This window comes from Neophocaena asiaeorientalis, unplaced genomic scaffold (genome assembly GCF_003031525.2).
Source record: "Neophocaena asiaeorientalis asiaeorientalis breed wild unplaced genomic scaffold, Neophocaena_asiaeorientalis_V1.1 scaffold21, whole genome shotgun sequence".
Taxonomy (NCBI): domain Eukaryota; kingdom Metazoa; phylum Chordata; class Mammalia; order Artiodactyla; family Phocoenidae; genus Neophocaena; species Neophocaena asiaeorientalis.
The window spans coordinates 2,157,961-2,185,488 of record NW_020174053.1 but is presented as its reverse complement, the minus strand read 5'-3'; the positions used below and the strand labels follow the sequence as shown (position 1 = coordinate 2,185,488).

Sequence of the window (27,528 nt, the reverse complement as noted above, 5' to 3'; positions counted from 1 at the left end):
CTCCAAAGGGCTAGGCACCCTCCTCCTCCAGACGGCTGTTGGATCCGGAGAAGCAGCGGGGAGTTCTGCTATCCAAAGCTTTCCACATTCCTGGCTGTCTGCTTTGGCTGCTGAAGGGCTGCCTTCTATCGGGAAAAGAAAGGGACAAACCTTTCAGATAACGTCCTCTCCTAGGAAATTATTGAGCGCAGGTAAGAAATATCATTACTCGTTATTCAGAAACCCAGGCATGGCAATTCGAGGTAAATAAATAAGCTAGAAAAGCGATTGAGAGGTAACTTCTCTGACATCACTATGATGGGCGACTAGTCAGTAACAACATAAGGAACACAGCATATTCAGAGGAAAATCTTTTTCTCTCTTTTAGCCAACCTTGGAGAGTATCACTTCAGAGGAAATGTTCTCAAACTTTTTGGTCTCATGACCTCTTTATACTCCTAAAAATTATTGAGGATCCTGAAGAATTTTTGTTTCTCTAGGTTTTTTACTGTAGTACTGTCATTTACTGTATTAGAAATTAAAGCTGAGAAATGTAAAAAAAAATAGTGACCTATTAATTTATTTTAAGATAACAATAAGCACATAACATGTTAGCATAAATAACATTTTAAATTACGGATAACTATATATTCAAAAAAAAACTACTATGAAGAGCGACATTGTTTTTATTTTTACAAAGCACTGTAATATCTGGCTTAGTAGAAGATAGCCGCATTTTCACCTGCTTCTGCATTCAGTTTATGCAACATCACTAAAATGTAGCCCCTGGTAAACTTTATTGTACACTCATGAGAAAATGAGAGTGAAAATGAGAAATTACATCTTAGAATTATTATGAAAATCGCTTTGACCTCGTAAACCCCTGAGAATCACTGCTTTAGAGTGTTAAAATAAATAAGCTTCTGTTTAAAGGGAGTCTCAACTCTGAATCAACTATTTTAAAAGCAAACAAAAAAATTGCAAAAGGTTGATAATCTTGATGGAATCTGCATCAGCACCCTTAGGCTGGCCTATGTTGGACAATATTATAGCATTCCCCAGGAGAATTTTATTTCACATGAAGAAAGGACTGAGTAAATATCTCCATTTGAAAGTATAAATAACAAAAATTAGGACACTCTTAAACTCTTCTTTTTGCCTATATCTAGCTATTTCAAGTTCTATTAAATCTTTCTTCAAAATATCTTTTTAAATCTGGCTTGTCCGTAATATCCCTACATGAATATTATGAATTCTTACATGAATTCTTATCGTTTCATAGCCTGTCTCTAATCTTTTTTATAATACCCTTGCCAGCTCAGTAATCTGCTTTCCTATTGCCTGTGAGATTAAATACAAACACTTCTATGTGAGTTCCCAAGCCCTCCATATTCTAACCCCACCCTACCTTGTGTTTACTGCAAGACAGCAGAATTGTTCCACTACAGCAAAAAAATAGCTCCAGGGCTTCCTTGCTGGCACAGTGGTTGAGAGTCTGCCTGCCGATGCAGGGGACATGGCTTCGTGCCCCCGTCCGGGAGGATCCCACATGCCACGGAGCGGCTAGGCCCGTGAGCCATGGCCGCTGAGCCTGCGCGTCCGGAGCCTGTGCTCCGCAACGGGAGAGGCCACAACGGTGAGAGGCCCGCGTACCGCAAAAGAAAAAAAAAAGCTCCAAAGCTCCTTTCAGTCCGCCCCCCACCATAATTTTGTGTTAATTATCACATAAATGCTCTTCCATGTTCTCCTCCATCTATTCAGTCAAGCAATCAGGATTAAATTCAATTCTCCTTTTCCCACAAGGCCATTCCAGCAGTTCTATTTTGGCTTCTTGCTTTGAGTCTGTATTTAGCAGTTGATTATATACACCTTTTTTTTTTTTTTTTTTTTTTTTGCGGTACGCGGGCCTCTCACCGTTGTGGCCTCTCCCGCCGCGGAGCACAGGCTCCGGACGCGCAGGCCCAGCAGCCACGGCTCACGGGCCCAGCCGCTCCGCGGCACGGGATCCTCGCAGACCCGGGCACGAACCCGTGTCCCCTGCATCAGCAGGTGGACCCTCAACCACTGCGCCACCAGGGAAGCCCTATATACACTTTTATCTTTAACTATTTACCTAAATTTTTACCTGAGTCTTCTTCCACCCCCACCTGTACCACGCCCACATACTTACCTTCGTAGGATGGCAAAATTTTGAAGGACGAAATAACTTACAGAACTGAACATTTAGATTTTGATCTTGTTGCTGTAGAGATGATTACCTGCCTGATTTTAGTGAATTAATTAGGCAACATGCTCCCTCACTTCATCCCATACCTATTCCACAGAATGAGAATTCCAGAGCAAAGGGAAACATAATCATTATTGCTTTTCAAGTTCAAGGCATTTTTACTTTTAATCTAATAGTATGCTTTTAAACTCCCAGTGGCTTAGCAAAGCTGGTTTTATATACTAAATATTCCATCAATATGTGTTGTTTTAGAATTATGAGGAAGTGGCTACTAGGGCATTTGCCACATATAAATAGTTCTCTCTTTGCAGCCTTAACTAGAATCTAGAATTACAGAATGCTGGAGCTGGAGAAAAACTTTAATATTGACCATGCAGCTCTCTCTTGTCTAAATGAGGAAACTGAGACCCTCAGGATTAAATGACTTGCCCCAGAAAAGATTGGCACACATGTGGTTTAATCTCCTTCATGATTTTCTGCTGTTCACTAGCCTCTGGCTAGTTTCCAAGGCTTGTATAACTGAAACTTTGTTGTTGCAAAGAATCAATTATCACTGCTTACTCCTGAGAGGATCTGTCTGGGGTGGTTTATAACTTTTTTCTTTCAAGTCAATAATCTCAGAATCTTAGATGAAATTTTCAAAACATTTTTATCCAATGGGAACTATAATTTTCACAGATTAGAGTTAAGAAAGCAAATGAACATGGATGAGAAAGGAAAAGAGGAAAATTAGGGGGGAGGAGAGGAAGAGGAACACAATACTTGTAACCATAGATGTATTGAGATCCAACAAAAAGTGCTAAGAAAATAAAGAATTCAAAATAAACACTCACACAAAATAAAAGAGAAAGTAAAGAAACTACTAGGAAAAGAAAGAAGAGGAAGAATATTAGAGAAATTATTCTATTTTTTAAAATCTGTTTTCAGACTTCCTTCATATTCTTTCCCTTCCTCACTGGCTTTCAGATGGAGTTTAAGTTTTAAGACAGAAAAAAATTTCTGCCATTCCCTTTACACACTGTTGTCATGGTGACAAGGCTTATCATAGCAAACATTTATTTAACATTTATTGAGCTCCTACTCGGTATAAGCTCTTTCCAGGTGTTAAAGATTGAAAAAACAAGACAGCTCATTGTCTTAGAGAAACTCAGACGGAAGTCGGCACACCTATCTGTAATCTTAAGGGTAATAAGACGTATTTTAGAAGCATGAACGTGGGGAGGGGGATGTGGGCACTGAGGAGAGAATGATTAGCTAGGAATGGAGGAGTCAGGGAAGTTTTCTTAGAGGAGATGTTTGAGCTGTGACTTAAATGATAAAGGGTGAAGAAGGGTTTGGTAGGCAAAAAAGGGAGGGGAAGTTCTGGCCTGGCAGGGGAAATAAATGAGTACAGCACGGAGTGAGTGAGAATCTGAAAGCAAGAAAACCAAGTAGAGGAATATTAAATAGAAAATACCAGAAATGACAAGGGCTAGATTCAAAATAGTGCTGGTGGAGATGGAGAGGGGATACCAAATTCTAGACACATTTCTGAGTTATAATCTACAGTATTTCTGAGACAGGAGAAGGTTAGACAAAAGAGTTGAGAAGGACTCCCAGGTTTCAGTTTGGGACAGGTTATTTGGACATACTTTAGAAAGTAATTCATTAGTATATCTTACAGTTGGAACTGTGGATCTGGAGCCAGAAATTGAAATTTGCAAGTTATATATCCCCCAGTAACCGCCACCCTCTCTCTTTATAGCTAAACTTACTGAAAGAATAGTTTGTATTCACTGTCTTTACTTTTCATTTTCATCCCACTCTGTCCTAGATCTTTGTACACCTGCCTTCCGTTCCTCTACTTTCCCTAAACTGTTCTACTGATACCAAAACTTCCTAACTGCCAAATTCAATGAACAAGTTTAAGCTTGTATCTAAATTATGGACTGCAGCTTCAGACTCCAAGCAGCTCCTTCTTGAAGCTCCTTTGGGGTTTTTTGTTTTTGTTTTTGTTTTTGCGGTACACGGGCCTCTCAACGCCATGGCCTCTCCCATTGCGGAGCACAGGCTCCGGACGCGCAGGCTCAGCGGCCATGGCTCACGGGCCTAGCCGCTCCACGGGGCATGTGGGATCTTCCCAGACCAGGGCACGAACCCGCGTCCCCTGCATCGGCAGGCGGACTCTCAACCACTGCGCTACCAGGGAAGCCCTCCTTTGTTTTTTGACCTCTGTGATATCTCTTAGATTTGCAAAACTGAATTATTTTCCACTCAAGCCTGTCTTTCATCCTCTGTTTTCTTAATGAGGTAACCACTCAACAAATTGCCCAAGCCAGAAACTTTGAAGTCATCCTCAGTTCCCCCTTCTTCCATTTGACCCACAACCAATCAGCTAAAAAATCCTGCTGTTTAAGCTCTCTTGAATCATCCCCACAGCCACTGCCTTAGTTTGTAGCCTCATGAACTCTTAACTGTTAAAATTGCTTCTGTGGTTGTTTTCTGGCCTCTGTCCAACTTTATCCCATCAAATCCGTTCTCTACACTGCTGCCAGAGTGAGGTTTTTGAAACATAAATTTGACCATGTCTTTCTCCTACTGAAAGTAAGTCAGTACTTTCAGAAAAAAAAGTTCAAACTCTTCAGCCTACTTAAACAAGGACTTTATAATCTGACTCTCCTTTACAAGCTTTTGGCAAACAACTACACTGCAAGTTACATTTTATCTGAATTGAACTAGGCAGAATCAAACTAATTTAATAGAAAAATAATAGTCTCACTTTATAGGCAAAATGAAATATGTGAGCTCCAAATGAAATAGTTTATCTAGAATGACAATTTCAAAGCTGGTAGGCCAAGTGAGTTGTGAACTGTTGACAATATTGCCACATGGAAGTGTCTTGTATACCTGGTAGAAATAGCTGCTTTCATGTCAGTATAATGTAAGCTCAGCTATTCTTTAAATATCTCAGAAGTTCTTGAGACATAACAGCTTATTGTGGTATTATATTTTAACATTTATTACTATTATAGTTTTAGATATTTTTTCATTTATTCATTCATTCAGCAAACATTTATCAAATGTCTGCTATGTACCAAGCACCATTCTAGGTACTTGGAATACAAAACTGAATGTAACAGAGGTTCTTTCTCTTATGGAACTTACATTCTAGCAGGGGAAAAATAATAAAATAATAAAGAATGTGCTAACAAACCATGTTAAAATATTTGAGGCCAGATTTTGATGAAATTGTCAAGAAGGTATAATTTTTCTTTGGGAATCTTAGCCATTTATTTTCAATATCCGCACCCCCACCCCTGCCATGATGCCCTTTCGTCAAGGCACTTAGGTATTCCAAAAGCTCATTCTTTCTCTCTTTTGTTTTTTTATTTAAACAATATATATAGAGAAGCCTGTGGTTCTCTCCACAGGGTTCTCTATAGATATTGTTTAAATTAAAATATAAAAAAAATTTTAAATAAATTAAAAACCATACAGATGTGTGTGTGTGTATATATATATACATATATATGCTTATATATTATATATGAACTGAATATAGATAAAACTGTTAAATAGCCACCAAATAGAGAGTTGGTTCAAGATGGTGCCCTCAGAAGATCTGGAACTCACCTCCTGCCACAGACAGCAGACCTACAGCTACATATGGATCATTCCCTCTGAAAAAGACCTAAAAACTAGCTGAAATCTCCTCCACAAAAAAAAAAAGCCACATCTAGATGGATAGGAGAGGGAGAGACATGGTCTCACCAAAAAACATACCTATGGTGCAGCAACCCACAATCAGGATTGATATCACAAAACAGAGCTACTACCTGAGGAGCGAGAGGTCAGTGCCCCACATCAGGAAACTTGGGAACTGCACCAAAGAGATGAGCCCCCAATACATCTGGCTTTGAAAATCAATAGAGTTTACATCCAGGAGAACCAAAAGGCTGTAGGAAACAGAGATTCCACTCTTAAAGGGCTTGTGTGCTGACTCACTCACCACAGGACCCATCACAAAAGTAGCAGTCTGAAAAGCACCCAGACCATATGTGAAGGAGATTCATTTGCTAATCTTAAAGCATCTGAGGGAGATGCAGGAACGTTTTGGGACTCTTTCCACCTGGATGGAGGCACTGGCAGACGCTATTTTTGCATTTTCCCTCTATCTGGCTAGCAACTGGCACTGGTGGGTGCAATCTTTGCACTCTACCTTTAACCTGCTAACACCACTGTGTACACCACACCCCCACACTGCTCTTGTGGCCCTGCCAAGGTGAGGCATGTGTGCACAGCCCACATAAGGGATGCTCCTCCAGCCCCTAGCTCTGGTGGCTGGAGGGATTGCATTTCTGGGTCCCATGAATCTGAAACAATCAGGGAGTTCTCTGAAGGCTACCACCCTCAGGGTACTGCACAGACAGCAGACTGTACCTCCAGTCTCCCTGTGAAAAAGGAACTGATGACTTGTCCTGGGGCTTCAGCCTAAAGGGCACACTTCAGGTTTACCACTCATCTAGAGGCTATAGAAGTGCTCTCAAGGAACACAGGCTGGGGGAACCATCTCTGCACTCTCTTTCGCCTTTGCTACAGTTCACCAGCACCTACTAGAAAAGAGCCCACACACTCTACTGGAGCCCCGATTTTTGCAACTGTAGTCAAAGAGACACCTTCAGATGGCCAGGTCTGGAGGCTAGCAGAGTTTACAATTGCAGTCCCACAGGGCAATATATATTTGCATATCTTAAAAGCTGCTGCCTGAAGGTCTGGCTTCTAATCAGCCTGAAACTAGGTGCTGACTGACATCTCCCCCTCTGGAATACTCACAGGCCTTGGCACACCCTCAGCACTTGGGACCTATCAAGAATAAATCAGGCTGCATAGACAATCACAAAGGTTGAGTGACAACCAAGAACTAAGGCAAGGTTAAACAGTAAGGTTCATCTCTATACAAGGCCATTCCTTCCAGACTAGGAGAGATAGCTGTTTTGCCTAATACATAAAAACAAACACAGAGAGTCAAGGAAAATGAGGAATGAGAAGATTATGTTCCAACGGAATTAATAAGATAAAACTCCAAAAGAAAATCTTAATGAAAAGGAGATAACTAATTTACCTGATAAAGATTTTAAAGTAATGGTCATAAAGATGCTCATTGAACTCAGGAGAAGAATGGATGAACACAGTAAGAACTTCAACAAAGAGATAGGATAAATAAGAAAGTACCAAACAGAAGTCACAGAGCTGAAGAATACAACAACTGAACTGAAACATACACTAAAGGGGTTCGACAGCAGACTAGATGAAGCAAAGAAAGAATCAGTGATCTGGAATACAAGGCAGTGGAACTCACCCAAACACAGCAAAAAGAAAAACAAATTTTAAAAAGTGAAGATAGCTTAAGGGACCAATGGAACAAACATCAAGCAGAATTGCATTCACATTACTGGGTTCCCAGAAGGAGAAGAGAGAAAAGGGGACAGAAAACTTGCTTGAAGAAATAATAGCTGAAAAATTCCCTAACCTGGGGAATGAATCAGACATCCAGATCCGGGAAGTCCAGGGAGTTCCAAAAAAAGATGAATCGAAAGACACCAAGACACATTATAATTAAAATATCAAAAATTAAAGAGAGAATCTTGAAAGCAGCAAGAGAAAAGCAATTTGTGATATCCAAAGAAGCCCCATAAGAGTATCAGCAGATTTCTCAGCAGAATCTTTGCAGGCCAGAAAAGAGTGGCATGATATATTCAAAGTGCTGAAAGAAAGAAACTTCCAACCAAGAATACGCTACCTGGAAAGGCTGTCACTCAGAACTGGAAAAAAGATAAAGTGCTTTGCAAACAAATAAAAGCTAAAGGAGGTCATCCCCACTAAACCATCCTTACAAGAAATGTTAAAGGGATTTTTTTAAGCTGAAAAGAAAGTGCACTAATTAGGAACAAGAAACATATGAAAGTAAAAATCTCACTGATAAAGGTAAATATATAATAAAGGTAGTTGATTAATAACATTAGTATAAAGATTAAAAGACAAAAGTAATTAAAAAAATAACTACACAATAACTAGTTAAGGGATACAGAAAGTAAAAAGATGTAAAATATGACATCAAAACATAAAATGTTTGGGGAGGAAGTAAAAATGTAGTTTTATAATGCATTCAGTCTTGACTTCTTATCAACTTAAGATATACTCTTTTATATATAAACTGTTACATGTGACCCTCATGGTAACCACCAAGCAAAAACCTATAGTAGATACATACCAAAAAAATGAGAAAGGAATCTAAGCATAACACTATAGAAAGTAATCAAACAATAAGGGAAGAAAGAAAAGAAGAAACAAAGAGGAATGATAAAGAGAAATGAAAACTATTAACAAAATGGCAACAAGTACATACCTATCAATAATTACTTTAAATGTAAAGGAACTAAATTCTCCAATCAAAGACAGAGAGTGGCTGAATGGATAAAAATATAAGAACCATCTATATGCTGCCTACAAGAGGCTCATTTCAGATGTAAGTACACATACAGATTAAAAGTGAAGGGATGGAAAAAGATATTTCATGAAAATGGAAACCAAAAGAAAGCTGGAGTAGCTATATTTGTCTCAGACAAAAGAGACTTTAAAACAAAGACTGTAATAAAAGACAAGGATGATCATTACACAGTGATAAAGTGGTCAACCAGGCAAGAAGATATAACATTTATAAAGATCTATGCACCCAAAATAGGAGCACCTAAATATATAAATCATATATTAATGGTCTTAAAGGGAGAAATTAACAGTAAAACAGTAAGAGTAGGGGATTTTAATATCTCACTTACATCAATGGATAGGTCATCCACACAGAAAATCAATAAGGAAACATCAGCTTTAAATGACACATTAGTCCAATAGACTTAATAGATATATACAGAATATTCCAGCCAAAAACAGCAGAATACACATTCTTCTCAAGTGCACTGAAGTTCATGTGGAACATTCTTCAAGACAGACAATATGTTAGGCCACAAAACAAGTCTCATAAATTTAAGATGAAAATCATATCAAGCATCTTTTCTCACTACAATGGTTTGAAACTAGAAATCAATTATTAAGAAAACTGGAAAGATCACAAATATGTGGAGATTAAACAACATTCTACTGAACAACCAATGGGTCAATGAACAAATCAAAAGAGAAATGAAAAAATTATCTTGAGACAAGTGAAAATGGAAAATTAACATGCCAAAACTTATGGGATGCACAAAAGCAGTTCTAAGAGGGAAGTTTATAGTGATACAGGCCTACCTCAAGGAACAAGAAAAATCTCAAGTAAACAATCTAACTTTATACCTAAAGGAAATTAAAAAAGAACAAAGTAAGCCCAAAGTCAGTAAAAGGAAGGAAATAATAAAAATCAGAGCAGAAACAAATGAAATACAAAAGAAAAGATCAAGGAAACTAGGATCTGGTTCTTTGAAAAGATAAACAAAATTGACAAACCTTTAAGTAGACAAGAGGAAAAGACAAAGAGCTCAAACAAAAAAGATCAGAAATGAAGGAGGAGAAATTACAACTGATACAAAGAAATACAAAGTATCATAAAAAACTGCTATAAACAATTATACAGCAACTAATCAGGCAACCTAAAAGAAATGGATAATTTCTGGAAACACACAGTCTTCCAAGACTGAATTGAATCAGTTATCAAAAAACTTCCAACAAAAAATGTCCAGGACAGAAGTCTTCACTAATGAATACTACCAAACATTCAAAGAAGATTAATACCAATCCTTTTCAAACTCTTCCAGAAAACTGAAGAGAAGTGAATGCTCCCAAACTCATTTTACAAGGCTAGCATTACCTTGATACCAAAATCAGACAAGGAAACCACAAAAAAAGAAAATTACGGACTAACATCCCTCATGAATATAGATGAAAAGTCCTCAACAAAATATTAGTAAACTGAATTCAACAATATGTTAGCAGGATCATACACCATGATCAAGTGGGATTTATTCCAGGAATGCAAAGATGATTCAACATCCACAAGTCAATGTGATACACTAGGTTAACAAAATAAAGGATAAAAATCATCTGATCATCACAATAAATGCAAAAGTCTTTGACAAAATTCAACAACCATTCATAATAAAAACCCTCAACAAAGTGGGTATAGAGAGAGTGTACCTCAACATAATAAAGGCCATATATGACAAGCCCACAGCTAACATCATAGTCAACAGCAAAAAGCTGAAAGCTTTTTGTTTAAGATCAGGAACACAACAAGAATACCACCTATTGCCAGTTTTATTCAACACAGTATGGGAATTCCTAGCTAGGGCAATTCATTAGGAAAAAGAAATAAAAGACATCCCAATTGGAAAGGAAGAAGTAGAACTATCACTATTTGCAGAAAACATGATTTTATATAAAGAAAACCCTATGACTCCAAAAAAAATACTGTTAGAATAAATGAATACAGTAAAACTACAGAGTACAATATCAATATACAAACATCTGGTGCATTTTTATACACTAACAACAAAGTATAAGAAAGAGAAATTAAGAAAACAATCCCATTTACAATTGCATCAAAAAGAATACAATATCTAGGAATAAATTTAACCAAGGAGGTGAAAGATCTGTATGCTGAAAACTATAAGACATTGATGAAAGAAGCTGAAGAAGACACAAATAAATAGAAATATATTCCATGCTCACAAATTGGAAGAATTAATATGATTAAAATGTCCGTATTACCCAAAGCAATATACATATTCAATGCAATCCCTATCAAAATTTCAATGGCATTTTTCACAGACATAGAACAATAAATCCTAAAATTTGTATGGAACCACAAGAGATTCCCAATAACCAAAGCAATCTTGAGAAAGAAGAACAAAGTTGGAGACATTACACTCCCTGATTTCAAACTATATTACAAAGCTATATTAATCAAAACAGTGTGGTATTAGCACAAAAACAAACACATAGATCAATGGAAAAAAACAGAGAGCTCAGAAATAAACCCACACATATATGACCAATTAATCTATGAAAAAGGAGACAAGAATATACAATGGGAAAGACAGTCTCTTCAATAAATTGTATTGGGAAATCTGGACAGCCACATGTAGAAGAATGAAACTGACCAACTATTTTACACCATACAGAAAAATTAACTCAAAGTGGATTAAAGGCTTGAATGTAAGACCAGAAACCATAAAACTCCTAGAAGAAAACATAGGCAGATATTTCCTTGACATCAGTCTAGCAATATATATATATATTTGGCTCTGACTCCAAAGGCAATGGCAACCAAAGCAAAACTATACAAACGAGACTATATCAAACAAAAAAGCTTCTGCACAATGAAGAAGCCATCAGCAAAATAAAAATGCAGCCTACTGAATGGGAGAAGATATTTGCAAATCATATCCAATAAGGGATTAATATTCAAAATATATAAAGAACACACACAACTCAATAACAACAACAACCACAAAAATCCTGACCTTAAAAATGGTCAGAAGGGGCTTCACTGGTGGCACAGTGGTTAAGAATCCCCCTGCCAATGCAGGGGACACAGGTTCGAGCCCTGGTCTGGGAAGATCCCACATGCCACGGAGCAACTAAGCCCATGCACCACAGCTACTGAGCCTGCACTCTAGAGCCCGTGAGCCACAACTACTGAGCCCACATGCCACAACTACTGAGCCCACATGCCACGACTACTGAAGCCCATGCACCTAGAGCCCGTGCTACACAAGAGAAGCCACTGCTATGAGAAGCCCATAGCCCCCACTCGCCACAACTAGAGAAAGCCCATGTGCAGCAATGAAGACCCAACGCAGCCAAAAATAAATAAATAAATAAATTTTTAAAAAATATTTTTTTAATGGTCAGAAGATCTGAATAGACATTTTTCCAAAAAAGACATACAGATAGCCAACATGTACATAAAAAAGATGCTCAACACCACTAACCATCAGAGAAATGCAAATCAAAACCACAACGACTTATCATCTCACATCTGTCAGAATGGCTATTATCAAAAGAACAAGAAATGACAAGTGTTGGCGAAGATGTGGGATAAAGGGAACTCTTGTGCACTGTTGATGGAAATGTAAATTTGTGCAGACATGTGGAAAACAGTATGGAATCTCCTCAAAAAGTTAAAAATAGAACGACCACATGATCCAGCAATTCTTCTTCTGCTTATTTATCTGAAGAAAACAAAAAACACTAATTCAAAAAGATATATTCACCCCTGTGTTCATTGCAGATTATTCGCAATAGCCAAAATATGGAAACAACGTAAGTGTCCATCAATGGATGAATGAATAAAGAAGATATGGTATATATAATGGACTACCATTCATAAAAATAATGAAATCTTGCAACGTGAATACACCTTGAGAGCATTATGCTAAGTGAAACAAATCAGAGAGATAAATACTACATGATTTCACTTATATGTGGAATCTAAAAAAAAAACAAATGAACAAACAAAATAAAATAAAGCTCATAGAAAACAGATTAGTGGTCAACAGAGGGGAGGGGGGAGGGGTGGGCAAAATGAGTAAAGGGGATCAAGAGGTACGAACTTCAAGTTATAAAATAAATAAGTTATGGGATGTAAAGTACAGCATGTAGACTATAGTCAATAATATTGTATTGCAAATTTGAAAGTCACTAATAAGTTGTCTTAGAAGTTCTCATCACAATAAAAAAAAGATTTTTGTAACTGTACAGTGACAGATGGTAATTAGATTTATTGTGGTGATCATTTCACAATGTATACAAATTTTCCATAATAAAAAGTAAAACAAAACAAAAAATAGCCATCAACTAGCATTTATTTTGTGTTAGCTTAATTTGGATTAAGTGTTTTCTACTGGGTATTAATTTCCTACTTCCTCTGTATATGTTTGGCCTCAGCAAACTATGCTAGAAAAAATTTGAGTCATTTCTCAACCTCTAAGTATAGACGTATGAACACCCCCATATATACCAATTGACAACTGTGACCCAACCACCTTCCTTGGAGCACCAACCATAAAACTGTCCTCAGGAAACCAAGGGACTTCTGAACTCTAGAGGAGAATTTCTTAATCATTTCTGTGGCAGGGACCTTCATGGACAATCAGGTGAAGTCTGTGGACCCCTTCTCAGAATCATGCTTTTATATGCATAAAATTAAATACTTAGAATGAGAAAGGAATCCCTTTGTAATTAAAGGGTTATCAAAAAATTTTTAACAAATTTTGATAAGGTATATATGTGCATCTTTATTAACACATTAACAACAAGATGTCCTGTTGGGACTAATAACTTCCATATATTTCAAAGTAGAAATGAGTTTAAACCATATTTCAAGATCTCTGCAACAATTACAATACAGTAAGAAATATGTATGTCTATTAATGATAGTCACAGGTACTGTGAATAATACTGTGGTTTGTTTCCTACACCATAATGGAAGGAACTGTTAAATTTCAGTTAGAAGTTGGTGAAAATAATTGTGTAATTTTTTCCCCATCCAAGTTCACAGATTTCCCAGATTTAGAACCCCTGCTCCATAAACAAAGGTCTGGAAGGATATACACCATACTGGAGTGGGGTTGGGTGGGGTGGCACAAAGAAGAAGAGCAAAAAGAATTTTTAACATTTTCAAATCCTATATTATTTGATGTTTTACAGGAAGATTGTATTCATGTATTACTTGTGCAAAAAGCATAGTATAGTCCAGACTCCAGATCAAAAGCTGCTATTTCTCAGAGAGAAAGAGAGCCATCAGATGCCAGAGCCCTTCAGCCTCCTCCCACCTAGCCCCCACTCCCAGGTAGAAACACCATTTTTTATCATTGCCTCACCTTTAGCACTTTGACAATGAAGTCACAATCTGCAGTCTCTCACTCACAGGATCCCATTGGTTGTAAGACAGAGATAGAACCAGCCCCTAGTTAAAGGACAGGATTAGGTGTGTTTCTGGCATCCTATATTTATTCTGATAATATATGTATATTTCCACCAAAATACTGGAACAATAATTCAGTTCAATAACGGACCACACATCCACCCTTTATAACATTGTTTAATGAGAAAATGCTTTCTAGATTCCGAATATCTAATGGTTTGCGAAAGAATATTTGAACTTGTACATTTATAAACTGAAGATTCCTGGCATTTATTAAATGTCCAGAGTGTTCGTCAGCATGCTGGATTTCTGAAATTTGAGGTAGAACAAGGCAATAAGTGGTAAAAGATTCCTTTTGTGTAAAAGGAACAATCACTACCTTTTAACAGATGACTCTTTGCTTTCATTAGGAGTAAAGATGGCTGCTGAACCAGTAGAAGACAATTGCATCAGCTTTGTGGAAATGAAATTTATTAACAATACACTTTACTTTGTAGGTAAGTTCAAAACCATAGGCCAAATACAGGGTTTAGATAAATGTATTCAACTAGAAAAGATGTTGTAAGGTGAACTATTAAGTGACTTGTTTTTTGTCACCAAATTCCATTGTAACATTAATGACACACTTCTCTTGGGAAAAAAAAAAAATACTGGATCTCTAGAAATTAACCATAACATATCCAAGGTCGCAGCACCTTGTCCTGCCACATGTCCTGGCACTTAGTTAGTAGTAGCCTACTCACAAGGTGGCTGCAGGTGCACGTCATGAAAATCCCAGAAAATTGGATATACGATTTCCCAAAGCAACCTGGCAAATTATGTAAGAGATACATATCTGAAATCTAGAGTTCTGTGAGTTATACCATTTTATGTAAATACATTTGACAAATAAAAACAGATTCTTATTATTAAACTTCCTTGGGCAGTTTAGTTTCATTTGAAAGCTTCATAGAAAGTTCTTAGGTGACTTTCCATTGAAGCAATACATTTAAGAGTAAAATCTATCATTTTATAAAATTTCTTTTTGGCTACAAATTTCAATTTATAAACCCTAGATTTAGGTTTTATATCTAACATACCTGAGATCACACTAAGTCTAATTAGCTTCATTATATGGGACCTTTTGGATGATTATATTATATTTTTATGGGGCCAACAAAAGCCATCACCAGTAAGACAGGGGTTAAAGAATGCAAAGGGGCAGAAAAGAGTAATAAAAGAGAAGGGTGAGAGGAAATTGAGTAGAAATATAGAATTTAACATATTTTGTTTCTCTTTTTTCCCCTTTAGCTGAAAATGATGGTAAAGTATAAATTTATTTCTCTTTCTTTGTAAAAATAAATAGCTACTTGAGTAAGCATCCCACCAGCACATCCATATCACCATTCTCAGCTGAAAAACTGGTACCAATCTACTTGAGAAGCTAATATTCCCTCAAAGGAATGTGGACTCAGTAGCACTGCCTTGGAATAAAGATGACTATAAGGGAATTTCTAATAAAATACGCTTCTCTACATCTTAGGAAATTCTCAGCTATTAGAATCCACAAAATAGACCTTGCCTGTTACATAGATCCTGAGATTAGCAGAAAGTCATGGATTCTCTGGAGTACATAGGAAAAGGGGTTGAAGCATGAGAATTGTTGTCCAAAATCAGGAACATCTTCCTTCTTCAACCTCCCCTCTCAGAAGTGCTCTGAAAAGAAGCCTGGGAGGCTCCCAGGGTTCAGAGAATTCTGGAAGTAGAGGAGATGGGGGAAAGTAGAGCAAACAGACCTAATAGGTTGAGTCATTGTCTTCCTAAGTAGAGGTACCCATTCCTTGTCCTGTTGGCATTCAGGGAGGATCATACGTGTATAAAGCCTATGATCCTCTAACGCAGGGGTCCCCAACCCCTGGGCCGTGGACCAGTACCAGTACCGGTCCGCGGCCTGTTAGGAACCCAGCCGCACAGCAGGAGGTGAGCAGAGGGTGAGGGAGCGAATCATCACCTGCTGCTCTCCATCACTCGCATTACCGCCCGAACCATCCCGCCACCCAAACCACGGCCCCGGTCCATGGAAAAACTGTCTTCCAGAAACCGGTCCCTGGTGCGAAAAAGGTTGGGGACCGCTGCTCTCACGGACCCACAGATTATTAAGGTCATTAGTTTTTCATACTTTTCCTTAAAAAGCACTTTCTCCATTCTTAAGATGATCCTTACTGGACTGGAAATATACAACAGGAACTTTTGAAAAATACTATTCCTTCCAGTTTCTTTTCCAGATTTATTGAAATGTTATTGTCATATAGCTCCTCATGTTTCTTAAAGATTGCCCTACTCCCATTTATTTGATTCAATAAATATTGGCATCTGTATCTCTGGCACAATGTTAGGCCCTACAATACAATTGTGAGCAAAACACAGTTCCTATAGGGGGAAGCAGGCACATTAGGGAGGCAAATGGAATGTTATATGTTAAGTGTTATGAAGGCACAGATGCTATGGGAGCGCATAGAAGGGCACCTAATTTAGTCCAGTAGATTCTGGGAGGGCATTTTGAAAGAGGAACAGAATTGAAGAGTAAATAGGGGTTAGCCAAGAGAAGGTATTCTATGCAGAGAGAAGAACACATGCAAAGATCAAGATATGAAAGAAAGCATGGTGTGAGGAATTAAGAGTAATTCAGAATGGGAGTAGAGTAAGAGTAGGAAAATGATGAGAGAAGAATGATAAATAGGGTGCAGATTGAGAAGGTTCTGTTATTCCAAGATATGGAATTTGGACCTTATCTTTGGGGCAATGGTGATTCATTAAGCACAATATGTATGATCTAGGATACAGATTAGTTTGCTGTAACAAAGAGATCCAAAAATACAGTAACTGAATAAGATAGAAAATATTTCTCTCAAATACGAATCCAAGTAGGCAGTTCAGTATTAGTATGGCTGGATGCAGCCTGATGATGTTGGAATCTAAAGTTTCTTCTGTCTTCTTCCATTCCATCATCCCTAGTTGTTGAACTCATTTACATACTTGAAAATCATCATTACACTTCCTGGGTCCATATCCCAGCTAGCAAGAAGGTGTTCAAAATAAGAGGAAGACAGGCCCACTCCTTTTAAAAACTCTATTTAGAAGTTGTAAACATCAAATCCACTCATACTCCATTGACTAGAATTTAGTCATATGGCACCAACTGCAAGGAAAATATGGAAAATATAATCTTTATTCTGGGTGGCAGTGTCATTCATTAAAATTCAAAAATAACATGATTGTATCTCTGAATTTTAACTTTAATTAAAATTGAATTGTAATTCCTTCTGGCTTCAGTATAAAGAATTGCTGTGGGCGCAAAAAAAGAGGGGAGGGGAATGCCAATTAAGAAGCTATTATTGTAGTCCCTATAAGAAATGATGACGACATGAATTAAGGTAGGCACAGTGGGGTGCCATTGAAGAGCTGTGAATGGATTTTAGAAAAACTTGGAAGAATCAACAGGACATGGATTTGGAAGGGGATGGAAAGAAAGACAGAAAAGATGATGCCTATGTTTTTTCACGTAGGCAATTTGTACCATTAAGTGAAATAAGAAACGCAAGAGGAAGAGCAGGGTAGAGAGGTTTGCAGGGCAAAGAGGAAGATAGATGATGAATTTACTGATGATGAATGATGATATCTGTGGAACATCCTAATGGAGATGTCCAATAGATTCTTGGACATGTGGTTCTAAACTCAAGAGAAAATATGGGGCTGAATATACAGATGTAGGAGACATACATACAATAGAAATTACATCTGAAGCTATAAGAATAACATGACAAATCAGGAAATGTGTAGCATGAGGAAGTAAAAGCCAAGGACTACACTCTGAGGAATACCTATATTTAAAGGATTCAGTAGAAAGAGAAGCTAATAAAGAACAGAGCAACCAAAGAGGAAGAAGAAAAACAGAGAATGCCACAGAATCCCAGGAGAGCATTTCAAGACAGAGATAATAGGCACTGTGTTGAATTTTGTAGCCTTGAAAACCAAGAGCCAGAAAGTATCTATTACATTTAGCAACAGGGAGTTTGGTGATCTCAGTGAAAGCAATTTGATGGAGAAATGGAGCCAGTGAGGAGAAGCTTGCAATGAGTAGAAGGGTGAATAGAAAGTAAGGAAATGATACATACAATTCTTGCCAGAAGCTTGGCTGTTAAAAGGAGGAGAGAAACAATACTAGCTATAAAGTGAGATTCTGTTGGTGGAGGTGTTTTAAATCTCAAAATGTAAAGCCTTATGTTTTTCTGATTATAAAAATAATTTGTTTATTATAAATAATTCAGGCAATGAAAATAAGAAAATGAGAAACTAAAATATGAAAAAAAATCCCAAAATATGAAAAAAATCCCAAAATATTCATTTCTATCATTTTGATGTTATATATATATAACATAATATATATAAATATATATTTATAATACATAATATATAAAATACTATACCTAAGCTTCTTTTTCTAGTTTAATACACATGGACATCTTTCCATGGCAATGAATAATTACAATTATATTAAATTCATGATAATTCATAGTAAGGGCATATCAAAATTTATTTGATCAATTCCCAATTGATGGACATTTAAGTTATTTCCAGTTTGTTTTTATTATTAAAATGTTCCCATAAGTATTCTTGTAGAGAAATATTTATACATTTCTCTAATGTTTCCTTAGGATAAAATCCAGGAAGTAGAATTGCTGAGTTGATGGAAGAGAGGGAATAATTGATAAATCAAGGTTTAATTGAAAGTACATGCAAGAGCACAAATGGGCTTAACCTTAGGTAGCAGAAGATCCACCTTTTTCACATGTCCCTTGGGACAAGAGGGTAGAGAAAATAACAGGTGATGCCATAGTTAAGTTTGTAAGTGGAGTAGCAGGAAATCATTTGCTGAAAGTGAAAGCAGAGGTGATGATGCAGAGATCCTGAGGAGAATGAAGAAGGCTTGAAATTGAAGCTATGGACTATGGAAGAGAATGCGGAACTGGAAAAGAAGTATTGACAATTGATGTGTTTGTTATGGCGCCAACTTGCACATTTGTATGATTGTTTACCAGCAGCGCACTCAGCAGCCAGGTTTAGAGTTTTGTAGTGAAAGACAAATGAGTTTGGGATTTAAGATACTGGCAAAAGTGCAGATAAAATGATGAACCATGAGGTCCAGGCTGCATAGAGAAGAAAGGGAAGACAGGAAGAGGTTAGATAGGAAGAAAATGTAAGAATCAGGAAGACTCAGTAAAGTGGAAGAAAAGTATAAGAAGACTAAAAGGACAGGAGATTGTGGTCAAAAGTAGGCTATTTGAATTTAAGATTTCAAACGTAGCGTGGTTCTGGGTGATAACAAGAATCAAGGTATGCCCCTGGAAGTGGGTAAAAAAGCCCTGTGCAACTTTACCTTAGCTTCTATAACAGAAGATAGTGATTGTTATTGAAAACTGGAATATATGATATGCCTATTTGTAAATTTAGAGAAAAGGATTATTTTTTAAATGAGATTTCATGTGTGTTGTAGAAGACCTGGAATCAGATTACTTTGGCAAGCTTGAACCTAAGTTCTCAGTCATACGAAATTTGAACGACCAAGTTCTCTTCATTAACCAGGAAACTCAACCCGTCTTTGAGGATATGCCTGATTCTGACTGTTCAGGTATTTTTTTATATACATTTGTAAACATGGAAATGACAAGCTACTTCTTCCCATTCCATTTAACTGACTACATTTTCTGTGATAGACCTAATGCTTACATGAAAAGTCATGGTAGTAGTAATTTCACTTACAAGAAACTTTATAGGGTATCCATAATTTTTAGTTGGGCTGAAAAATTGATATAATAAAGATAGTGCTGGGGTCATGATCTTTGAGCCTACATTTGGATCACCATCCCTTCACTGTAGTTGCATTAACTGTATATGCTCTCCATTGAGTTGGATCCTTAATACCTGCTGGTTATAGCTGAAATTGCTGATAACATTTTCAGAAGTCAAAACTAAATATAAATATACAAGCACTTCTAATAAGTCTGTCTTCCACCAGAAATTTAGAGTGCCTTAGCAAATGAATAACTTTACTGTGCCTTGCAAGGAATGAATTTCAAATAACAGAGTTGAGGCAGAGTTGAAAAAGTGAATGATGCAGTCTTGAAAAATGCTGAAGTTTTACCTTAACAGGTAGAGCTTTAATATTCTATTTAGCGTTTAAAAGCTAAAGACAATCTTTTAGAATTCAGAATATCTCTAAAACACTTTAAAAGTTGCTGCATTTGTATTATAATACATATTTAAATGTGTTTTAAAGAATATGTGTGTCACTGTATATAGTCTCCTGCTACATGGCTGAATCTCAGAGTGTGGGATTGGTAATGGTCCTATTAAAGATTATCCTTTGGCTAATTTCCCTAAATGCTTATTTGGAAAAATTCTTCTAACTAGTGTTCTCATCTGTGAATGTTTATTTTAGATAATGCACCCCAGACCATATTTATCATATGTATGTATAAAGACAGCCTCACTAGAGGTCTGGCAGTAACCATCTCTGTGCGCTGTGAGAAAATTTTTACCCTCTCCTGTAAGAACAAAATTATTTCCTTTAAGGTAAGACTGAGACTTAATTTGTTTTAGTTATACTGATGTGCAAAATTAGAAAACCAAAATATCCCCAGTCCAGCCTTTTGTCTAGAATAAGAATAGCAAGAAGTAGAGAACCATTAAAATAGACAGTTACTAAAAACTGTCAAGCTGTTTAACCTACCGTAGTAACATTATGGTTTTTCTGAGCCTGCCGTAGGAAGGAAGGGTATCAACACTTGTTTCATAACCTAGGTCTTCTGAACAATCAATCTATAGATAAATAATAATACAGAATATATATATAAATTACCGTGTTTAAGAACTGCATGTGACTTTCCAGAATAAGTCCTGCTACACAGAATGAAGTTAATCGTTCTTCTGTAAACCCTCTACTTTGTAAATTATGATGATAATATTTTAATCCCTAATTTTTTGTTTTTTGGTTTTTTTTGTGTGTGGTATGCGGGCCTCTCACTGCTGTTGCCTCTCCCGTTGTGGAGCACAGGCCCTGCGGCCATGGCTCACGGGCCTAGCCGCTCCGCGGCATGTGGGACCTTCCCGGACTGGGACACGAACCCGTGTCCCCTGCATCGGCAGGCGGACTCTCAACCACTGTGCCACCAGGGAATCCCAATCCCTAATTGTTTTGTTCCTACTTCTTAGCCTAAGTCTATGTTAGGCTACAACTTTCAGCTTTCAGTTGATGTATGTTATTTTTAATGTTAATCTAAGTGAACAAAATTAATAGGATCTGTTGTAAAAGCAATGGTATAATGTATCTCAAAGCCAGGTATAAATTATTTCTGACCACTGCTTGTTTCTCTATCCTCCATCATTGTTTTTCTCTATTTTTTCCATTATTATTAGGTAAACAACCATTAACTATAGATATGGGTTGACCCAGAAAACTTTCCTCCCAATGAAAGCAGGCAGGGTATGCTCACAAATTGGCAGTGTTTCAAAGGTGAATCCCATGTCTTGAAGACTTTCTGAGTGGGGATTTGCCAATAAAGAACCGCAATAAAGATCACCCAGTTCCCACTGAAAGTTAGAGTATGACTTTCGTAGACATGCCAAGGGGCAACTTGGGAGGGAGGAAAAAGCCACTCTAAAATGTAATGCAGATAAGATTAGTGTATCTGTAACAAATAGAGCCTCCAAACAAATCCCTTAGCCATCCCCTTCCAAACAGAGTACCACCTCTTCAGGTGACAATTTGGAGTCCCTGCTCCCTGACCTGACAGGTAGGAAGCTCAGTTATTGTAATGGCGTTAGAAGCCTGGAGGTGGACAGGCAAGGTGGAGAGGATTAAGCATGTTGTTTCTTAGCAACAAAATCAGAAGGGAAAGAGGGAGATAGCCAAGCTGAAGCCATGTGGGATAGAGGAAAACTAATTCAGCTGCAGAGACAGAGTCAGAAACTGGGAAAAGCCTGATCTATATTTAAGTAGATTCTTATTGATAGACTGGGGAGAGTGTCAAGAAGATGGAAAAAGTGCTTGGCAAATAATAGAATGGGACAACTAATTAATCCTCTCATTAATTCAAGACTCACACTTATTGATAAAGGGCAAAGGTCAAGAGTTATGGCTATAAATTCCATAATTGATTGAGAAGTTTGGGGAAAAAAACAGGTTCTTTCAGGCATCTAAGGAGGATGCTGGGATGCTATTTTGGGTCTGAAGGTCTCTCTGTCAGTCCTTAGGATCATGAAGATCTTTGCTTTCAGAGGGTCAAAATTAAGTTCAAATTTTCTGCTGGTTCTGGGATTAACATGGAAAGAACCTGAGGTAGTCCTCACATTTCTAGTCCATCCTGAAAGTAGGCATGATGCAAAAATAGGAAAAGTGCAGGCAGTACTGTCAGTTAGGTGACCAGCCGGATTATAGTTTCAAGTGATCTAGCCATTCTTAGGAAATCCCTACTCCACAGCTGAGATATAGGAATCACCATCTGGCCTCCCAGGACAAGGTCCAGCCAAGAGACAGACTACTTTCAGGATAGAAACTCAGGACTACTATGGAACTGGAATGCTTGGCAGGGAAGCACCAAAAGCTGCTAACTAAGCCCTAGAACAAATAATGGGTCTATTTATAGCCAGTTTCGGTTCTAGGCTCCGAAGCAGCTGAGATGACTGCCACTTCCTGCCTCTCTCACTGTTGGTTCACAAACTGGAGCTACCCTAGGCCTATGGGTGGAGGTCATCAATGTCTTTAGCTGTGAATGGCTGGAGAAGACAGGAACTGATATTAGCCTAAAATGGTTGTGGTCTTTGCTGGAACTCTACTTCATCTTAAGCAAATATGAACTCCACTTAATGGGAGAGGAGAGAAGGAAATCATCTGATGGGTATATTGGGAAAAACTAGAGGCCTGGACCTGAATGTGCATTCCATAGTGTTATAAGCCAAAGTGGACAAGAAGAATGGGAGGTTAGAAATTAAGAGGGAAAGGAGATCAGTATTCCTATAATCAGAGATTTTTTTTCTTAACTCTTGAGAATATAAACCTCTTTAGTTCTGTGTAGTAATATATTTCAAAATAAACTGCACATATTCATATTGGTCATGACCTAAAAAAATTAAGTAATTTTTTTTCTCTATAGGAAATGGGTCCCCCTGATAATATTGATGATGAAGGAAGTGACATCATATTCTTTCAGAGAAGTGTTCCAGGACATGATGATAAGATACAGTTTGAGTCTTCATTGTACAAAGGATACTTTCTAGCCTGTAAAAAAGAGAAAGACCTTTTCAAACTCATTTTGAAAAAAAAGGATGAAAATGGAGATAAATCTGTAATGTTCACTGTTCAAAACAAGAAGTAGATATTAAAATTGCATAATTTGAACTTTCTGAGTTTTTGTGTTTCAAAAGGGTTATAAGAGTTCGAACCTACAATTATAATGATGAAATAAAATGAATACTGATCTCAAAAAATGCTACTGAGAAATGAATAATAAGCTTTCATGAAATTGAATGGACTTCCTCCTATCCAGGTGAATACAATATTTGTATAATGTAAAAAGAATGCAGAGTTTGAAAACACATTCTACAGTGTTAATGGGAAAATAGATTATATTCAATAGAAGTGTTTTGAATATTTTGGGTTACTGGTCCTAATGATGAATAAAACTGATATTTGAATTTTCTAGTTTTTAAGAAAATAATTAAATCCTTAAAGATTTCAAGCTATAAACAGTGATTCACCATGTAGTCTTAATCTATTACCTCATCCTTTGCCTTTTTGTTTGAAAAACTATTCCAACCTCTCTCCAAATATACTTCACAGAGATGTTGTGAGAAATCATATGACTTTCTGGAAATTGCTTTCAATTACTATAAAGTTGCAGAGAAAGATTATGTGTAAAGCAAAATTACATAAGCATTTGTGTGAGGGAATAAACAAGGAAGAATATTTCAGCTCAAGAATTAATGCTTTGACTCAAGTTATGAATAAAAGGTATCATAGTTACTGGAAATTTTTTTTTAAAACCTTAAAGATTTTATAAAGAGACCACTTCACTTGACTAATTTTTATTTTTTTTTGGTATGCGGGCCTCTCACTGTTGTGGCCTCTCCTGTTGCAGAGCACAGGCTCCAGACGCGCAGGCTCAGTGGCCATGGCTCACGGGCCTAGCCTCTTCGCGCACGCGTGGCACGTGGAATCTTCCCGGACCGGGGCACGAGCCCGTGTCCCCTGCATCGGCAGGCGGACTCTCAACCACTGCGCCACCAGGGAAGCCCCACTTGACTAATTTTTGCATTTCTTCCAAAGTCAGGATATCTTTAAAAGTCAGATTTCTCCTGAATCCTGCAACATATAAAAAGGATTATACACTCTGATCAAGTACCATTCAATCCAGGAATGCAAAGATGGTTTAATATTCTAAAATCAATTAATGTAATATACCATATTAATAGAATAAAGGATAAAAACCCACAATCATCTCAATAAATGCAGAAAAAGCATTTAACAAAACCTAGTTCATAATAAAAATTCTCAACAAACTTGAAAGAGAATTTCCTCAATGTGATAAACAGCATCTATGAAAAGCAAACGCTAATATCATACTTTAATGGTAAAAAAAAAATGCAAGAATTTCAGCTCTTGCAACTTCTGTTCAGCATCATGCTGGAGGTTCTAGCCAGTATAATCACAATGGTAAGAAATAAAAGTCATCCAGATTAGAAAGGAAAAAGTAAAACTGTCTTTATTTGTGGACAACATGATTCTAAATGTAGAAGATCCTAAGGAATATACACACGTGTGTGCACACAAACCCCTATTAAAATTAATAAACAAGTTCAGCGAGGTCACAGAAGATTAATATACAAAAATAAATTGTATTTTTATATACAAGAATGAACAATCTGAAAATAAAAATAAGAAAACAATTCCATTCACAATAGTATTTAAAAGAATAAAATGCTTATGAATAAATTTAGCAAAAGGAGTGCAAGTCTTGAACACTGAAAATTTCAAAACATTGCTGAGGAAAATTAAATATAATCTAAATAAATGGAGAGACATTTCACATTCACAGTTTGGAAGACCCAATATTGTTAAGATGGCAGTTCTTCCCAAATTGATCTATAGATTCAACTCAATCTCCATCAAAATTCCAGCAGGATATTTTGCAGAAGTTGACAAACTGTACCTGAACGGCATATGGAAATCCAAAAGACACAGAATAGCCAAAATTTTTTGAAAAAGAACAAAGTTGGATAACTTTCATTTCCTAATCTTAAAACTTAATATAAGGTACAGTAATCAGAACAGTTTGGTAATGACACAAGGATAAACATATAGATCAAAGGAACAGATTTGAAAGTCCAGAAATAAACCCTTATATTTATGACCAATTAACTTTTGACAAAGGCAATTTGATAGAAGAGGAGAGTTTTCAACAACTGGTGCTGGTACAACTGAATATCCACATGCAAAACAAAAACAAAAACAGATGAACTAGATCCTTACTTCACACTATATACAGAATTAATTCAAACTCAATCAGAGACATTAATGTAAGAGCTGAAGTTATACAACTTTTAGAATACAACAGGAGAAAATGTCAAGACCTTCAGTTAGGCAAAGATTTTTATAGACACAACCCAAGAAGCATGATCCATAAAAGAAAAAATTTAATATATTGGACTTAATCAAAACTCAAATTTTGGGAGTTAAACTGGATGAACAGTACAGGGACCTCTTGATAATATCTTTGTAACTTTCTGAGAATATTATTTCCAGTTTTAAAATTTTAAAAATACTTTTTTACTCAAAAGATGTCATTAAGAAAGTAAAAAGGCAAGCCACAGAGAAAATATTTGTAAATCACATGTATGGCAAAAAACTTGTATCTAGAAAATACAAATGACTCTTCAACTCAATAAGAAGACAATCCAATTTTTAAATGGGCACAAGATTTGAATAGACATTTCTCCAAAGAAGATGTACAAATGGCTAATAAGCACATAAAATGATGCTTAACATCATTAGTTATTAAGGAAATGCAGATTAAGACCACAATAAGATACCACTTCACATCTACCAGGATGGCTATGATCAAAAAGAAGGACAGGGAGGGGGCAAATTAGGGGTATGGGATTAAAAGATACAGAGTACTATATATAAAATAGATAAGAAACAAGGATATATTATATAGCACAAGGAAGTATAGTCATTATCTTGTAATAACTTTTAATAGAGTATAATCTTTAAAAATACTGATTTACTATGCTGTACACCTGAAACTAATATAATATTTAAATCAGGTATACTTCAATTAAAAAAAACATAACAAGTGTTGACAAAAATGTGAAGCAACAGGAATTCTCAAATTTTGCTGGAAGGAATGTGAAGTAGTACAGTCACTTTGGAAAATAATTTTGCAGTTTCATACAAGGTTAAATATAATTTTTTCATATGACCCAGCAATTCCATTCCTACATGTCTACTAAAGAGAAATGAAACATATGTTCACACAAAGATTCATACATTAAAGTTCATAGCAACATTATTCATAATAGTCAAAAAGTGGAAAGAGCCCAAATTCCATCAACTGGTGAAGAGATAAACAAAATTTGGTATAGCCATAATGGAATATCAATACTAATAAAAAAGTAAAATACAGATAAATACTACAATATGAATGAACTTTAAAAACATTATGCTAAATGAAAGAAGCCAAACACAAAAGATTATATGATATTCTATTTATATGAAATGTCCAGAAAAGACAAATCTATAATGACAGAAAAATAGATTTATGTTTGCCTAGAGTTGTGGGTGGGAATGGGGATTAACTGTAAACAAACATGAAAAATCATATTAGGGAGAAGAAAATGTTCTACAACTGGATGTAGTAGTGGTTTCACAACTTGGTAAACTTTCTAAAAATCCTTGAACTGTATACTTAAAGTTGGTGAATTTATGGTATGTAAATTATACCTCGATAAAGTTACTTCAAAAAAGTCAATTTGATTGAATTTTTACATTAACTTTTATTGTTTTTTCCTCATTATAAAATTGACATGTTTGTTACAGAAATTTTAGAAAATACAGTATAACAGAAAGAAGAAAATTCAAAGCACCCATCCTTCCATCTTCAGGCAACCATTTTTCACATTTTGACATAGGTCCTTAGTTTTCCTTTCTATAAAAATGTGAGCTGAAAAACTTAAAAACTCCCTACCCCTTGACCTAGACAGAATCTGGTATACCTTTACAATAATCTTTCAAAGCTGCAGTTGAAATCTTGGAATACAAAAGGGTAGCCTGAGCTGAGTCTTGACATAAGGAATGGTTCTACCTAAGGAAAGAGGGGGTTCTGAGAGG

The 27,528-nt window shown here is 36.5% G+C and overlaps 1 protein-coding gene across 2 annotated transcripts; it reads left to right on the top strand.

The window, feature by feature from the left end:
- Positions 1-25: 25 nt before the first annotated feature.
- Positions 26-23,884, top strand: IL18 (interleukin 18). Of its 2 annotated transcripts, none has more exons than XM_024754262.1 (6): positions 26-191; positions 14,513-14,599; positions 15,393-15,404; positions 19,639-19,770; positions 20,581-20,714; positions 23,294-23,884. In XM_024754262.1, the coding sequence occupies exons 2-6, from the start codon at positions 14,521-14,523 to the stop codon at positions 23,513-23,515; spliced, it is 579 nt and encodes a 192-aa protein (XP_024610030.1). In that variant the 5' UTR covers positions 26-191; positions 14,513-14,520; the 3' UTR covers positions 23,516-23,884. The 2 variants fall into 2 exon arrangements, with proteins under 2 accessions (XP_024610030.1, XP_024610029.1); XM_024754261.1 differs by having other exon boundaries at positions 19,636-19,770; positions 23,294-23,538.
- The last annotated feature ends 3,644 nt before the right edge of the window (positions 23,885-27,528 follow it).

What these genes read in the sequence shown, in the direction of transcription:
- IL18 (XM_024754261.1), top strand. Translation starts at nt 14,521, where the DNA reads ATGGCTGCTGAACCAGTAGAAGACAATTGCATCAGCTTTGTGGAAATG. An exon ending in GCCTGATTCTGACTGTTCAG is followed by an intron (nt 19,771 to 20,580) that starts GTATTTTTTTAT and finishes TGTTTATTTTAG; the next exon opens with ATAATGCACCCCAGACCATA. An exon ending in ACAAAATTATTTCCTTTAAG is followed by an intron (nt 20,715 to 23,293) that starts GTAAGACTGAGA and finishes TTTTCTCTATAG; the next exon opens with GAAATGGGTCCCCCTGATAA.